At 41.4% G+C, this 18,416-nt stretch overlaps 1 protein-coding gene across 1 annotated transcript in view; it reads left to right on the forward strand.

Moving 5' to 3' along the window:
* kcnh3 (potassium voltage-gated channel, subfamily H (eag-related), member 3) overlaps nucleotides 1-18,416 on the forward strand; it is a 172,400-nt gene that overhangs the window by 99,585 nt on the left and 54,399 nt on the right. The window contains exons 4-5 of the mRNA XM_042336285.1: nucleotides 12,115-12,245; nucleotides 17,864-18,113. Of these exons, the coding sequence (XP_042192219.1) occupies nucleotides 12,115-12,245; nucleotides 17,864-18,113 (381 nt within the window). The remainder of the gene's footprint in view (nucleotides 1-12,114; nucleotides 12,246-17,863; nucleotides 18,114-18,416) is intronic.

An 18,416-nucleotide genomic window follows, 5' to 3' on the forward strand; every position in this document is an offset into this window, starting at 1 on the left:
CAACAACTTGCATTTATATAGAGCCGTGATGGTACAATTTTGAATTACAAGACTGGTCTCTTCCATGGAATGCCATTGATATGGATATGATGTCTGTTTTACTGGGATCTCTCCCTCTCCATTATAGATGTGTCATCTGATATATGTGAGAATAGACAATGCAAAGTGCCTAGGATCTCTGGTTAGGATGACTTTTCATTGAACAAACACTCTCCCACTCTGCTCTTTGGAGGATAGACTTGCATCAATTCAAAGGCAGATCGGAAAGGATTTTGAAGGTTGAAGTAACAGTGTATGCTCCTTAATTTCAATCCTAAAAAATTACAGAAGTAAAATTATTTGCAAGAAGCTCCATGGATCTTCATCAAATGCTATGGTCATGTTCCTTGGAGGATAAGCCTTTCACTTTTTATTGAAGTTGGTTATGGTGAATATTATTTATAATGTCAATGTAACAGCATGTATAAAACGTATCTGCTGCTGGCGTCTGGTTGCTCGGCCTAAGCCAGTGTGAGTGGGGAAACTTAGAAAATAGGGGAGAGGGAGACAGATTTGTTCTTTAAGGCAACTAACTAATCCTGGTATAAATGTAGGGCCCTGTTTTTCTGAGGAATGGAGTGTGCAGAAGTGTAGAATTTATTGCTTGACGGGTATGTGTATATCAGTAAAATATTCTTTCCCTGACTCCGCGTGAATTGCTAAAACTGGATTAAACCGCTGCAATGAACCTGGTTAGGTTTCCTTCTCAAAATTGGTTTTATATCTATTAGCCATTCAATTTGGTGTATGACTTATGAGGCAATTTTTTGAGGAACGCTGAATGCCTTTGTGTGTGAGTTGCCAAGGAGCTTTCTTGTTGAGGGCATACATTTCCCTGATGACCGAGAGCATCTTCTGACTCCAGCAATTAGCACCAGTTGGGGGCACCGTGTCAATGTCTAAATGTGGAGTTGATGAGATTACACACAGAGAAGCTATGAGAAAACCAGCAAAGAGTGCACGTGGAAGAGTCAATCCAATTTCAATGTAAAAGCCACTGTCAAAGCAAATGCAACGGGGAGAGCCCAAAGTGGCTCAATACTACAGCCGTGTCAAGATAGAATGGATAGAGTTCAAAATCCTCGTGCTTGCCTTCAAGGCACTCCACGGCCTTGCTCCTCCCTCCCTCTGCAACCTGCTGACCCCATATGAATCTGTCGGCTCCCGCTGCTCAGCAGGCTGTGACCTGCTCCATGTTCCCCGCCGGGTCCGCCCCACCATCGGCGGTCTCGCCTTCAGCCTTTCTTGCCCCCACCCTATGGAGCTCCATCCCACATTCCCTCGCCTCGCTCCCTCCCTTGCTTCCTTCAAGGTGCGTCTCAACACCCTCCCTTTCGACCGTGCCTTTGGCCACCCTCCTATCCTCTCTGCCCTCCACCCTCCCTGATCCAACCCCCCCCACCCCACCAGCTCAGGTCCAAATCCCTAATCCCTGACTGTTCAGCGTCTTGGGACGGCCTCCCGACGTGAATAGGTGCTATACAAGTGTAATTTTGTTGTCGTATCATGGCAAGAACCATCCAGTTTTCAAGTGTCGGTATCATCCAACATTAGACCTTCATCCCATTCCAAAGCTTTAAAGAAACAGTGGTTCTAACCCAAAGTTGCAAAACTCTGAAAACTGATTAAGTAAGTTGCCAAATTTGTATCCGATGTAGGTGAGCAGCAATCATTTTGTGTCCGTGGTTGATCTAAGGTTATAATGTGCCCACTAAATGGGCTTCTAAATGTTAGAGTGAGCAAACACGCTTACCCAACAAAATGCACAGTAACTGTACCTCACAGTAAAATCCTGTGAAGCGCTTTGAGATGTCCCCTGACATGAAATATATATATATATATATCGAAGACATGAATTATTATTGTTGTTGTCATTATTGTTAGTATTATTATTATTATCCTTATTCAATTAAATCGAGCTTTGTGTAAGTGTTGAGGAAGTAAATTGGTCTCACCATGCATCACTGTCTTGTGAACAAGTGCTGCATAACTTATTTTTTCACATTTCCTAGCAGAGTCGCTTCTTTTCCTCACCAGAAGCACATCCAAAATGTACAAGGACCAAAGGAGGGTTTGTTACCTAAAGCTGTACTTTTTATGCATTTTGATGAAAAAGAAGTGATTAAACTTTAAAATCATAGCATTGGACAGAGAGAGGGAGAGAGACAAACAAATGGACAGAGATTCAGAGGGTCAATGTCTCAGACACATCCAAGGGTACCTGCAGAATGCGCTATTTGAACATAAATTTCTCAATATCGCAAATTACCCCCTTCTCTTTCCTCCTTCCCCTTCTTCAAAGCACTATATCAAATGGAAGAATCATTACCTCCCTCCACTGCAAACCTATCCACTTCCCTCTTAAAACTGTCCAGTCTATCAGACCGTACTGCCTCACTAGGCAAACTGTGAGAGACCAGACCTGAAGTGGCAAATGATTGGCAGAAACCTGAAAATATCTGGGTTCAAAAATAAATTGCTGCAGAAATAAATTTCTGCCATTAGTTGAATCATTTATTCATAATCTGCAGCTCTCCGTTTTACAAAATTCATTCAGAAAAGTCATTCATTCCATTCTGTCTGCGCTATTTAATTATTTGCTGATTATTCATCAATAAATCATTCGAATCAGTCCGTATTGTAAATAGCTGCTTAAACCAGTTAGACTGTTATATTTTCAGTAAAATTCAATCTGTCATTGATTCAGTTATTTAAATTAAGTCAGAAGGGAAATAACATGATATAGTTTAATGATACATTTTTTAATCTCTAATCAGAAATTGCAGAAACATGGTTCAAAAATGGTTCGTCCAGTTCAAATCCGTACAGGTAGCATCGTGTAGTAGTAGTACTGTGGGATCCTGGCAGTAAAGCTGCTTCATGAAGTGGCTATGTGTTCTGAACCCAGGAACAATGAAGAATGATTCAGGTATCAGAGGATTGAGAACCAGGGTTAGGGACGAGAGTTAGTACTAGGGCGGGAAAATGCCAGAGCTGGTTCTGGAGTGAAATACTGGATTCAGATACTGGATTTAGATTAATGGACTTAGATGCTGGAGTTAGATAGGGAATTCCAGTACAGGAGATAAGTATGAGAGTTACGTACAGGAGTTACATATGGGAGTTAGGTACAGGAGTTAGGAATTGGAGTTGGGTACCATTGCAGTGAAGTACCAGCTGGTGTTGGAGTTAGGCACTTGAATTAGGTACTGGAGTTAAATACTGAAGTTAGGTACAGGAGATAAGTTTATTGGGAAATAATAGTCTGTGGAGATTTTAATGTTTGTGAAGGGAATGGGGGTTGGGTATGGGGGAGAGGAAGAATTATCTGCAAATATAATCCGCATTGCCTAAATCCATGTTACTATCCAGCAGCCTACCTTTGAGAATTCCCACTGGTTGGTAAAATGAAATAAAAGTTGGCATCTCATTATAATCTGAATATAGATTAATGAGGTTTGATGCCAGCAAGCTACCCATTAATAAAATATGTCCAATATTTTGTTAGCTAACTGCACGAAAAAATGTCTGCATCCAATAGTTTTAATTAACAAAAATGTCCAGAAGCCCTGACATTGAGCTTGGCAGTAGATAACAGAGATTGATAATTATTCAGAGCATCAACTTCCATAGCACACTTTAGAGTTGGACCCACCAAAAAAAGGCATCTGTCACAATATCAACGAGATTGGAATGGCCTCTTTCGAAAACTCAAGAGTAGGTGTTAGCCAGTTATTTCGCCTTACCAGGGCACAGGCAGAAACGGAAGAGTTTGCATACTCTCACCACTCTCCTCTGCTCTTGGAAATTCACAGGTCAAAGAGCAGAGGTCAAAGCATCATGTCTGAAATTGATCCGAGCTGCAAAAAACTGCCCCTTTAAGAGTAAGCCAGTCCCTCTCAAACCAGGCGGAAAATTCCAATTTCATTTTCGGGGCTTTCCATTCTTTCTTGGGAAAACCACAGTGTGAGCATTTGTCTATTCATCCAGCCCATTACAAACACTGCCTTTTTTCCATCTCTGGAATATTGCTGGCTCAGGTCTCTCCTTTACTCCCTCTACTGTTAGATTGGATCTGCTGGAAGCACTCTTGTCTCTGATTTAGAAGGTTGTGGGTTCAAACTCCATGTCGGGACTTTGAATTCAAAGTCTAGGCGAGGGTGATCCAACCTTTTCGCTGTTGGAAGTGCATTCCAACAGATGATGACCTAGCCTTTGGCTACTACGTCCCTATTTTTTGGAGGTCACTTATCTTTGCTTCCTCTCTTGCTGTTTTCAAAATGTATCTAAAAACATATCTTTTCATCCATGCTTCTGCTTTACATCCTTAAATTCTCCCTTCCTTCCAGCTCGCTGCTCCCCATTGTCTTTATTAAGTCTTTTGAAACTTTCATTCTATGTGAAAGGTCAAAGTTTGTTCAGATAGGTGCAACTTTTGAAAAGTGTCTTTACATTGCCTTTAGCCAAAAAAAGGAAAATATTGTCTGTTGCTCGTACTGCATCTTTATTCATAAAAATAATCCATTCTGGTCTCTACCCATCAAAGCACAAAACTCTGTGATCTGTGACTGTCTCTGAGTTTCATTGATCTCTGTTCAGGTCATATTTCACGTGATAAAAATTAATATTACTCCTTCGGAGTTCAGCTTCTGAGTTGTATCAGCTACATTGTGCCTCCTTGGGATCCAGTTGCTGTCTCAAACTCCGATTGCTCCCTGGTGCATACAGGAGCCTGAAGATTCTGGCTGCAAGACCGCTCACTGAGCCAGAGTGGGGGTCATTGGCCAGCCTGATAATAACTTGTATCAAAGCTCTGTGGAAATATGAATTTCCACAATAAACATATTCGATTATGGCCCAGTGACATTTGAAACTCAATAAGGATCAGACATGTTCTGGGACCAGTTTGATGATGTTAAAGCATATTCGCTCCATAATTCAGCTCAAATTATTTTTTCGCAGCCGCAAAGTAACATCTCAGACAAGAGGCAACACACTTCACCATTTCACCTGACATGAAAGGGAAATGCCATGCAAAAAAGAACTGTGCTTAAACAAAATATAAATGTAATTTGCTGCTGCTGCTGTTGTTGTTGCAAGTCAAAATCTTAAAGGGTAAGTTGATCCTAACTGAATAAACAACAGGAAACTTGCCAGTGTTTGCAATAGCAAGCTGTGAGGTTTTCACTGGGAAAGCTTCAGCAGTGCCCCAATTCACACTCTGCAATCTCCAATCCTTGATCTTGCCTATCTGCACCTAAAGTCTCCAGCATTAGTTAAGCATGGTGTATTCTTTTAGGGAGAGAGTGAGCACTTCATACCAGACAATCAGAAATTTCCATACACATGTGGCTTGATCCATAACCTTTTGACTCAGAGACAAGGGTGCGGCCCTTGCATCTGAGTCAAAAGGTTATGGGTCAAGCCACATGTGTATAACTGACATTATTTTATCTAACGCATACATCCATTCTTAGTATTTTATGAACATTCAGACAATCAGACACTGGTGTGTCCATTATAATCCGCTGAACACAGAAGAAGTTTCAATGTCCTCACTCAACCCATATCCTGTGAGGGGAAGGATTAGGGAAAACACAAATCATTTTGCTGGCAGATTCCGGAGCTATGATTATTCAATAATTAGATAGCAATTTGGATTGCTATAATCTCTTCCTTACGGTATCAAGATTGGAACAGTTGTTGGGGAAGAAACGAACAAGGTTTTTAATAGGTTATTTATTAATTGGAATGAATTCTAAAATAGTCACACAATATTTGTAATGCGTTGGGGCAAGTGTTCTGTGGCTCCTTCAAAGATCTACCTGTGGCTGTTATTTTCAACATCAAAAAGAGCTCATGAAATTCATCGCTAATGGAAAAATAATGTTCTTTATAGACCACAAATGGAAGAAAGAATGTTCAAAGTAAGTAACTCAGTCACATTGTTCAGATGCTGAAGAGCATTTTTGCTGGGAACAAGTAGTTGGTGGGGGGGTTGGTGGAGGAAGGGGGGAATAAATAGAGGGTTTCAAAATTCTGAATGGTACTGATAGGGTAAATAAAGAATCTTTCCACTGCATATGAATGCTTTGCCTGTTTGATTGATGGGCAAAGGGTTAAGGTGGTGTGAGGAGCATAGAGAAAATGTACCATGGCCTTTCCCTGGGTATTCAATGTGTGGACAGCCTGGACAATCACACACACTATATCCTGCAGAAAATCTATGAACTGTCACACACCCCTCCATCATCAATAAGAGGTAGCTGATATGATACACTGCTCCTCCACTGCTGGGTGGGAGTACAGAGAGATAGGTGATTGAGTTAGTTAGTGATTGAGTACCCTCCACATAAACTGCTGTGAAAGGTACAGTACAAAAGGCTATCAGCAGCAACAGCTGGAGGACAGAGGGACACAAAGGGGAGACAAAGGGAGGGGAATCATTCTCAGGATTTCTGTTTATCCAAGAACTTTTGAATTCCTAGTTCTCAGTGCTATTTATTCATTGTTTGAACTATTTAGTCTATTGAATGTCATTTGCTAAAAATAGCCTTGGGCGGATCTTTTCATTACATCTGTACAACAACTTACATTTATATAGCGCTTTTCGTGTAGGATAATTGCTTGGAGCGCTTCACAGGCCAGTATCAGATGTCAAGCAAAGCAGGAGAGGAAAAAGACTTAGGTTTTTAAGCGGGATTTAAAGCCAGAGAGAGTGGGGTGAGATAGAGATAAAGGGAGTAAGTTTCAAAGGGATTTTTATTTTTTTAAAAATCACAATTTATAATCATCTCTATGGAAAGAGTCTTTCTCTATTTACCCTGTGAATATCATTCCGAATTTTAAAACCATCTGTAGGATTCCGGCTCTCTCCTCTCCCAGCCAGTCATCTCAACTCAATGGCCAGGGTTAAGTTAGTGAGTGGCCGCAGTATTAGGGCAGCGGCATCAAGGAAGGAGAGCCTGATGGCTGCTTGAATTGTTCAATTATTTAAAAAGGATTAAGGCAGATTGAATGAATTATAATCTTGATATTTAATCTGCTGGGCAAGACAATTGCGGCATTTCCTGTGTGTGGAATCTGAAGGGACGTGGAGGGATTGCTAATGATCAAGTATTCTCTTTGAGATTAAAGTATGGCTTTGAGATTGTAATTACTCATTTAAAGCAATTGAGTGGGTTAGCCTCAAAGCCCAGTGTAATGTGTACTGTTTACCTGGGTCAATCTACAATTCAAAGGTCCTGACGACTTTGTCACTGTTCATTTGAAAAGAGGCTTTGCTGAATAACTTCTTCCATCTGTGTCAAGATATTTTTTTTTGCGTGAGCGATTTTTCTTTCAATTTAAATTGTTCACGCTTGATTGTGCTTTACGGCATCTTACAACTGAAGTGGACAGAGGAGAAACCTAATCATTGTATATGGGATGCTCCTTATTATTTCTGCAATAAATGACGTGTTTGTGGGGAAGGCTGTGAAATAAATATTTGAAGGAAGCTTGTCAGCCACATTGGCCTAGTGGGTAAAGGAACCGAGATAGGGCTATATAGAAGGAGAAGGATATGGGTTTGAATCCTGATCTGTGCTGAGTTAGCTGGTATCAAACTAGGCAGCTGTGGTGGCCCCCGCTCAACAGAGGGGAAAATGAGCCAGACTTCGTGTGTGTGTGTGTGTGTGTGAGAGAGAGAGAATGAGACAAGAATGAGAATGTGCCTGTGATGTATTACCTGGTCAAATACTCAATGTCATAGCTGACAGAGTCAAATTGCACACAGCAATGTCCCATAAGTGCTCTTAAGTGCTTCAGCCTGGTTCAGTGGTAGCCCTCTTTCCTCTGAGTCAGAAGGTTTTATCCCCCAGAATAAAATTGGTCATTCGTTTTTGTGGCTATTTTGTGGCACCTCCAGCACTGCATTGGAGAGTCAACTTAGACTACGTGAGTTTGTGTACCAGTGTGGGTCTTGAACCCACAACCTTCTGACTCAGAGGCAAGAGTGCTACCACTGAACCAGGCTGCAGCACTTAAGAGCAGAAGCAAAATGTTTTACAAGAAGAACAACCTGCATTTATCTTGCCATTCACGCGGGGCAGTGGGAGGGCTTAAGAGTGGCGGAGGCTGACTCCAAGCCGGAGGGTGAGAGGAGGTGACTGTAAGCACAGTCATAGAGGAAGGTGTTCAGTTTTCAGATCTTTTAATTAAAAATAAAGGAAACTCCACCAAAATATGATGTCCTTTATACATGGAGAAGGATAAATGGGTGGGAGGAATGAGAGGAGAATAATTTGATATCACAGCCCCAGGAGTGAAGCTTGAATGTCTGTCTCAGTGTCAGCCAAAGCCCAAGCTGAGGTTACCTTCCACCCCAATTACTTTATAATAGAAATGGCATTTCCATTTGTACAATTACTGGAACTAACATGACATTATAATAAATCGGCAGCTGTTATTTTATTTAGTATTGATTCCATTCTCCAGGGGGAAGTGGCCTGGCTGCCTGAGGCAAACAATGGGTTCAACGATTGGTTGGAATGTCTCTCCTCACCCATCAATGCCTCGGGAGGGATTGCAACAGATTGAAGAGATTGGAATTCAAGAGGGCATTAAATAAAAAGAACCACAACTGAAAGAAAGTACACGACTGGTGCTGTGACAACAGCGTTCCCCTGCTAAGAGTTTGATCGCAGAAGTGCAGTGTTTATTCTGACATCAGAGCATTCATTGAGAAGCCAACGGTGTAGAATGGAGATGGAGCCGATCCATTACAAAACAGTTATTCTGTCAATCAGCAGAGTGATCATTACAAGCCAAACACCTCGATAGTTGCTCTCTATGTCCTCTTGAACTCGTGGTGTGCTCACAAACAGACCAGAGGACAAGACTTGCCTTTACATCTACATGGTGTTCACAAAGTCCTGTTACCCCGCCCCCCCACCATATTTTATTTCTACAGTGCACTGACCAACCACTGAAAAATGTGGAAGAATAATGATAATTGTATTTAGAAGTACTTAATTGTATTCAGGGTAAGTGTTTAACTGTATTTAGACATCCAGAGGATCGGTGTGTGTGAGTGGCATCATTTTCATGACAGATAATCCGTTGCCATGTTCGGTGCAACATCATCCAGAACATGGATGGAATGATGAGGAAGTTACCTTGTTACACTCGACTCATCTGCAATAGATTAGAAAATAAAAATTAATTGTAACAAAAAACCTGGGGTGGGTAACAGGACTTTGTGTTGATTTAAAGAAGCGTAGCAGCAGGTCAAACTGATTGCTTTCCTTTGTGTTCAAAAGCCTTCACTAAAGTGTCTCATAGAGAAAGTCTCAACGGAACCCCAATTACCACTATTAATGCACAATTGACATATTAATGTCTGATAATTTTTTCTTTGTACCTTGTTAATAATAATAATCATCCTTGCATTTGATATAGCACTTTATTACACCGTTGAGAGCTCTCAAAGGACTTCACAGAATATATTGTAAAGTGAATTGATAGGGTATTTTGTGGCAGCCAGTTGTGGACAGCAGTGTCCCACAGTTTATAATAATTCTTAGCTGGATAAAATAAACCTCCCTATAGAACTTAGAAACTGCAGGAGGAAAATGAAGTCCAGTGTCCTGATACAGAGGAGCACGGATGACTCAATCGCTAATAATTCAGCCCTAATGGGCCCCAATGGGTAACCTGCCAGAGTTTGTATGTAAGGTTAGCAGCTCTGACAAATGGAAATGCAGTTAGTTGTGTTCTCCTGCTTTTAATGGATGTAATTTTCCCTTCATTAATAATGTATGGCAGGAAAATGCCACACATTGTTGGAGACAGTGTTGAGAAGAGGCAGAGCTGCATGTGGCACATGTTATATCTAACTAACACCACTGGAAACTCTCGCTGGGTGGGGGAGTGGGGTGGGGGGTGGGAGGGGATGGGAGGAGACGTATTCTATTATTTACGACGATTGCTTTGAATGAGAAAAGCTAATTGAAGCCCACGGAGCGACATAATTTGGCAGTAAACTGCCATGTTTTATCATTCAAAAGAGGGTAAAGAAACTGACTTCTCCATATACAAGGGGAGGATGTTCCTATTGACAAAGTAACACTATGGTTGAATAGTGACAGGTGGAAAATGAGAATGTGCCGATGCGAGCATTGAAGCCATTTAAAGATCAAGTTTGCCAATTTCTTTTAAGTCCTAAACAGCAAATCGAAAGTAGCATTAAAACACAATTAAAGCATTAAGCTAATGGGTTGACAGAAGAATATGATTTTCAACGATTACAAGTCAGTATCAGGAGGGATTCAATAAGGATTATCACCAGAAATAAACCTCAGGGCTTTTATTTTGCCCCTATTTGTATTCTTCTTGTGCTGAAGGGGTTGATTCTGGCAGAGTTACAATTCCATGGGCACACACCAGGGTTAAACCAGGTATTTCCCCAGTTCATAATAAGAATAATCATCATGATAATGTCCATACAGTTTAAATCTGTCCATAGAGATAATTTCTAAATAGTTTTCAGTGATGGGTCAGCCAAACCAATAACACTGCCATGTTACATATAAATGGATGCTACTTTTCTTTATTATTATTAGTAAATAATGCAATGACTGTGTGTTTTGTGGGTAAATGCGGCAGCCAATGTCCCACAAACAACCATGAAGTGAATAACCAATTTACATTTGGGGGATTGTCAGCCAGGACACCGGCTTTATATGACTTAGGTCCAAACTGTGCAGCGAGTCTATTTATTAACCCTTCAGGGAATTTTCCATGGTGTTTTTTTTAGTCTGAATTCCCTTTTCAGTTTAATTAAACAAAATAATATCAAGTGGAGAAAGATAAACCACACGGCAGAACTTAGAACCTGCAGGAGGAAAATAAAGACAATTTCAGTTTTACTATGAAATTGTTTAAAATAAATTGCTCTCATTTCAACGAGGAAAACAAAGCTGGAAGTCAAAGTGCAGAAATGTTACCAAGAGAATGATCACAAAACCCTGGCTGATCCTTCAGTAAAATCACACCATGTGCAGTCTGACACCGAGAGACAGAGAGAGAGCCTGCAGGTGCACAGAATGGGAACACAGTTTATCTCTCTGTGTCACTTACTCCAGTGGTGGCAGTATCTCAAACATAGGAAATATTCACAAAGTTCCTCTCTCAAGATTGCTCTCAGTACACGATCCAGGCTTGAGAGTCTGCGGAATCTGCCAATTTAATACCACAGTGAGGTGGCACAGCTGCAGAAATGGAGCTCTTCAAATCAGCCTGAATATCGGACCAATCGATCGCTGACAGAACACCATATCCAGTAAACTCCTGATAACTCGACCCTCGCTTAACTTGTCACAACCACTTAAGTCATCATGCTGTCAATATTGCATTTATTTATGTATTTATAACATATGCCTAACTCGCCACTCGTAAAATAACTCATCATTGAGTTCTTTCCTCCTCGACTGATCAGGAGTTTACTCTAACCAGAGAATCATAATAATATTTGCTGTAATTTAGAAAGGGGACAGTGTGTTTTTGAACACTTCTTGCTTGTGCAAGAAATCTATTGCTATGCAAATACTTGAAAAATACCCTCACTTGTAGCATTAGCTGAGAATCCCAGGTAATAACTGTCTCCTGCTTAACTCTGTTAATTTCAAGATCAAAAAACGATTGTCCGGGTTTCATAAAATCCACTTTTCAGACAAAGGGCATTCATCATATTTGTGCAGACAGCAGCGAGGGGATAAAACTTTGTGCTTCACTGCATGTGATATACGTGAAACTCGCTGGTACAAGACCTCTATCTCATGATTGAGAGAAAAGTAAACTTCCCTAGATGTGGCTGTATTTTACCTTCAACCCTGACTCCAGCTAACAGACAGAGTTGTATTATATACCCCAATATATTGGGGAATCTGTTTTACATTGGTGTGAATTGACTACAGTCAGTTACCCAGTTAATTAGAGTCAGAGTGTCGTGTTTACAGTAAGGATTTATAAATCTCACCACCAATTTCTATCCTCTTTAATCTCTGCTCTTCTCATCTTGTTACCCAATCCCAGGTGACTTGGAAATCTACACAGACACCAGGCCTCCAGGGTTCAACGTCAACAGAAGACGAAGCAGAGCTGTGTTGTACCACTTGTCAGGACATCTACAGAAGCAGGATAAGAGCAAGCTCAAGCTGAACAATGTAAGAACAATCATCCTGTCAGTTGCCAATGTTTGGGGGAAAACTCTCATGTGTACTAGGCTGTAATCTAGATTGAGAAGGTACTAGGGATCTACTTACGGGAATTCCAATAACCTTGTTTTTATCTTTGGCTTTGATTTGTCTATGATGTAAGAGAATGACACTAACTGAGACTTGAGGCAGGAGAGTGCACTGTGACAGGCTACAAGTATACGTCACCCTGCAGATGTTAACTTCAACACACATCTCTGAGTCTGGGATACTGGAATGTGATATCATTTTAATACCCTCCCCTACATCAAGTCATCCCAAGTCTGAAGCTACAGGGCCACATAAACAGTAAAGCTTCTAACATCTCTACTCTGACCATTCATGTGTCTTATCCCCAATATCAGAAGAGGCTCTCTGCTGCATTAATGTGTTTGCTACTCTACCCAACATTCATAGTCTCTCTGAATAAGATTGCAAACTTCGAGTGCTGCCAATTGCAAAAATAAGGTCACTTTCACACTGGGGACATGGGTTGAGATGTCCAGAACTCATTCCATCTCTGACCTCCACAGACACCAGAAAGAAGAGATTTTTCACCCAGCAATGTGGTCTGAGTTCAAACCCATGAGTCACAGATGGGAGAGGGCAGAGAGCCTCTCACCCAATGGATCACTCTTAAGGAAGCCACTTGAAACAGTGGAGCTGTCTTTGTTTTTAAAGTGTGCTGCAATGTTCTTAGAAACAAAGGCATTCTCCATTGTTAATTGTTTAAATCTTTCAGTGACAATTTTCTGCAACGTCGACTATTGTATGTGGTATCTACATCAAGATCAGGTATTTAATACATTTAGGATTCACAGCAAAGTCACAATAACAACAACAACAAATTACATTGTATTTTTCACATCACGAGGACGTCCCAAGGTGCTGGACAGTCAGGGACCTGCACCCAAGCTGGTGGTTGGGATCAGGATGGGTAGAGGGATCATTTATGAGCTTTGGAAAGCCTACCACACACAACATGTCTATGGACCAACCAGGTGTTCATGAAGCAGCAAAGCTTAGTTCACAGATATAATATCACTATTAGATATATTTATTTGTCATTTGCTAAACTATTTTTGGGTGTGTGCCGTAGGTATTTATGGATGTTATCAACAGTGTTTAGCTACGCAGCTTATTCCCAATCCAAGATGGAACAGTAAAACAAAGCAGTTTATTGCAGAAGTCTGGTTTAACTGATGCTGGCTTCTGCCGTTGCACAAGCCGTGAGCTGGAGCACTGGACAAAGGCTGTGGCCGTCAGCTTCATTAATAAAAACAATGGTATTAGGAAAGCCTGAAATTTAAAGCGTCTGCGATATCATATTTCAGTATTATTTTTTAGGCACAGTTGGATGAGGTTCCCATCCGTGCCGCAAGTTCAAATACTGTGATCTGTTAAGAAGCTAGAAAATGAAATTAGCTTCATAGTAGTACTTAGCTCTGATGTTTGGAGTTAAATATTGTTTCAAAACATTGAGCAGTGTTGAAGAAGGGATTAGCGGAATTGGAATTCACGTTCACCATAAACAGCAGTGTATCAGTGAACTCGTTTCAACTGAAAACCAAGAAGCATCTATTTTAATACTGCCAAATCTTGGTATCTATTCCAGTTGATCAGTGACTTTTCATTATATCATGGCATTCCAGCAACAATATTCATATTTGCCACTCTTTATGCCCTCAGGAAGTGTATTTGCATTTTTCTTACTATGTCCACTGAGAGTAAATTTGTAAATTCTCTTTTTACTCTATGTTTTGTTTTCGCTGATTGAAATAGTCTTCAGTCATTCTAATATTTTTTTTAGCTGAGAGGCAACCCCCTCAGTGACTGAACACTCGGCAAACCTGTCTGGGGGAGTTCTGTTTGTCTGTTCGATTCAGTATTACAATGTTTCTGTGTTATAAATTGCAGCGCAAGTTGCTGTGAGATTTGCTTTGTATTGTGTTGTCCCACACGAGTCTGGGGCATGGCTTGGAAGGGGATAAAGCCATGGAAGGACATCTGGGATATAACAGGGGAGCTAGGGTTAGGTTGGGGGGCCTGGAGCATGACAGGGGAGACACGTGGTATGGTAAAGCACTAGGAGTTGACATTTGGATGTTTCAGAATACTGACACAACGGACCTGAGTTGGAAGATAAAAATAACTTTTATAAACCGCACAGTCGCTCACACTTACTGAGTTTCTGTTTACTCCTATGATTTGCATTGGGTGGGGGTGTGGGGGGGAGGCGTCTTGCTCTTTTCACCCAGCAAAGACAGATCTAAACTGGTTAAGAATACTGCCATATTACAATGTTCCCCACAGCCAGTCTGGCCAGTGCCCACACCGTGAACTAAATAGCTTCGCTTTTGTGCAAAAGCACACGGCTCAGAACAAAGGTACCACTCTGCAGGTGTTGTTGGGGGAGTTTAAGACATCTGTCCTTCCCTGAATGTTTAATATGTTGCCTGTGTCACACTCCGACGCAGAAGAAGCTGCATTCGGTGTAAATCATCTGCTGTCATGTTTAGATAGGTCAGATTGATGGCTGGCAAAACCTTACAGCTTTCAGATTGTAGGAAATTTGAAACCTTACAGCTTTCAAATCGTCCTTGCCGCTCTTTTGTGGAAAGTGGGAAAATGAAGGAGAAGGAACGAAAAATCATCGGAAATAACTTATAAAAGCGCAGACGTCTGAAATGCTCGCCATGCCTCGTGTGTAACAGTAACATCCGTGAAACTTTTTTTCTTTCTCCCTCCCCGCCCTCCCCGTCCCCCCCTCCCCCCCCGTTTTATTTCTGTTTAATAATGCATGCTCTCAAAATAAAGGGAAAAACCAAATCAAAATCTGGCAAGAAATCCAGACCGGAACAATCGCACAGTTCCCAGTTTGTGAGTAAAACCTCGTGATGGGTATTATAATGCGCAGCCAGCATTATAACCCTATGTCTATCCCTTCGCAACCAACTGAAGATGAAACTAATCTACTTTGTGAAGTTCAATGTGGAGAAAGTCACAGCACTACAATTGGTCATTCTCTTGAGTTATCTGTTGGCTTCCCTCCATCCCACCCCAGCCCATCCCATTCTGTACTATTCCAGCCTCCTGGACGTTACACTGCGTGAGAGCGCTATATAAATGCAAGTTGTTGTTGTAGCCATTCCATCTGAACCCATCCCATCTCATCTTATCCCATCTCATCCTATCCCACCCCACTTATCCAATCCTAAACTCAAACCATCCCATCCCATTCCAAACCATCCTAGCCATTTAATCTCTTCTCACCCTATCCTATTTTATCCTATCCCATCCCAACTCAATGCATCCCATCCCAGAGGCTTGTTCACATCTCCTGTGTTATAGTTACGCTAAAACCACTACAGCGATGTTTTTGTTTTAAATTGAAATGAAAAGAATGAGCAAACTTCAGCAATACATATTGCAAAGTAAATGGGAAAGGGTTAGTAAGTGTAGGATGGCAGCTGTTGTTTAGATGCTCACACACAGACCTCAGGAGCTTCAACATTTTCCTTTGCCTTATTTTGTTTTTATTTTGCCACATCCACTAGATTCCATGCAGTTGATTTTAAGGTATAACGTTTACATCCAATAGATTGTTGTCAAGTGAATAGGAATAAGAGGAGAGCATTCAGCCCATCAACTCTAACAGATCATGGCAGATTATTTTAGTCTCATTGCCCCATACCCTTTAATACCCTTACTTCCCATGTATTATCTACCTCTCTTTTCAACATCCCGACTTAAGCGGATCCATAATTTCAGGAAGGAAGGAGAATTTTAATCAAGTGAATAACAATAGTATTTCTTACATTTGATGTAGTTTCTTTTCATATTGGGAAGGCATCTCAAAGTGCTTCACAGGAGAGATACACATTAAAATGGAGTGACAGTGTATTTTGTGGATTAACCCGGCAGCCAATTTTGAGAACACCGACAAACAATACTATATTACATTTGTATAGCACCTTTCATGTCGGGAGGACATCCAAAGGTGCTGGATAGTCAGGGATTTGGACCCGAGCAGGGGGTTGGGATGAGGACAGGTGGATAACAGGTATGGTAGGGATAGGAGTGTAGCTGAAGGCACGGTCGAAGAGGAGGATCTTGAAGAAGGCAAGAGAGGGAACAAGGTGAAGGGATTGTGGAATGGAGTTTCAAAGGGTGGGGGCAGTGAGGCTGAAGGCATGACTGCTGATGGTGTGGTGGGGTGGACCAGGTGCAGGATGTGGAGCAGGCCAGAGCCTGCTGAGCAGAGGGAATGGACAGCTTTATATAGGGTTAGCAGGTCGCAGAGTTAGGAAGGAGCAAGGCTGTGGAGGGCCTTGAAGGCAAGGACAAGGATTTTTAAATCTATCCTCTGAGGGATGGGGAACCAGTGGAGCTGGGCGATGGTAGGGGTGATGGGGTCATGGAGCCTGGTGCAGGAGAGGACACGAGCTGAAGAGTTCTGGATGATCCGTAGCTTGTGGAGGGAAGAGTTAGGAAGGCCAACAAGCAGGGAGTTGGCATAGACAAGCCTAGATGTGATGAATGCGTAGATGGAGAGGTAGTTATTTTAGAGTGGAGAGGAGTGTGCTTTATGGCTACAGTATGTCAGTAACACAAGATGGCATAGAGAGAATGTGTTAAACCCAAGTGCTTCAATTATTGCTAACCCACATGTATCCACAGAGCAATCCACATGGTCCACCTCCATTGTAGCCACTGATGGATCCTTTGTGTGTGTCACTTCAACAAAAGACAGGGAAATCATTGAAAAGATTTGCTTCAATTTGTAGAATGTAGAACTATAGGTTTGACTCTTCCACAGTCCCAACAGCTCGTTAACCCTCCCTTCTCTGCATGACCAGATTTTCAGCCAGTTTTCTTTAAAAGATCCAAATAACCTGTATTCATTATAGCACCTTTCATGTAAAATAAATACCCCCAAATGCTTTACAACATGTCAGTTAATAGAAAATGAAAGTCTAAGTTGTTATGGTGCCTATGGAGTTGAAATACAGCAAATACTCTCATATATAGTGACTTTTTCTAGGCTTGCCCTCCGCTTACAATCCAAACTACCCTGCAAACTCATCCATGCCCCTCTGCACTACAAAAACCTGGATCATGTCTTCTATTCATGAACTTTAAGACTGATTTTGTGGGGGCAGTAATTTGTCAAATAACAGAAAGACTTGTACACAATTAGAATACAATTGGGATTGTCCTTTAACATGAGCCAAATTGACTCCAACTGGCAAAACCTTGGGCAAGTTTCCTTACTCCACACGCCTGATGATAATCCCTCAAGAAAAAGAAACAATAATAATTTGGTCACTCAATCCATGACTGTTTGCGGGACACTATTGTACGCAATTGGCTACTATGTTTCGCCCACAAAATATACAGTCAATTCCCTTTACGGTATATTCTGTGAAGCACTTTGAGACGTCGAGAAGATGTGAATAGCACTATATCAAATTCAAGGATTATTATTATTGCAATTGGAGTGTTTTGTAAAGCATGCTGGAAACAATCCCAGCAGTACACAAGGCATGTACATTTGACACACTTGTTTTCTTTTTTGCTTCAAACAGAATGTCTTTGGAGAGAAACCAGCACTACCGGAGTATAAAGTTGCAGCTATTCAGAAATCCAGATTTATTCTGCTCCATTATGGTACTTTCAAAGCTGGATGGGACTGGCTGATTCTCTTGGCAACATTTTATGTTGCTGTCACTGTTCCATACAATGTCTGCTTCAGCGTCAGTAGAGACGATAATTCCGCAGCTTCAAGAAACCCGCCCAGTGTGAGTGACATCTTTGTGGAGATCCTCTTCATGCTCGGTAAGTGTTTAACCTTTGGGGCAAAGAGTAACCTAGAAATGTGCACATCCACTGCAACCTGCTTGAAAACCTAACCCCTAACCCGCCATAAGCTTGTCCCAATGGGATTTTTGAGAAACAGTCACCAAAACGTTAGAGTTCAGGTGTTTCATATGGATTGAGTGAAGGAGCTGTTTGCACCTGTACGTTTCAGCCCAACGTATCATTGGAAGGTTTAACGTTTAATATTTCTTAACTGAATTCCTTAACATGGAATCTCATTAGAATTCCTGGAGCAAAGTCCCGGAGGTAGATTGTGGTAGA

This window comes from Callorhinchus milii, unplaced genomic scaffold, assembly GCF_018977255.1.
Source record: "Callorhinchus milii isolate IMCB2004 unplaced genomic scaffold, IMCB_Cmil_1.0 Scaffold6, whole genome shotgun sequence".
In the NCBI taxonomy this organism is placed as follows: Eukaryota; Metazoa; Chordata; class Chondrichthyes; order Chimaeriformes; family Callorhinchidae; genus Callorhinchus; species Callorhinchus milii.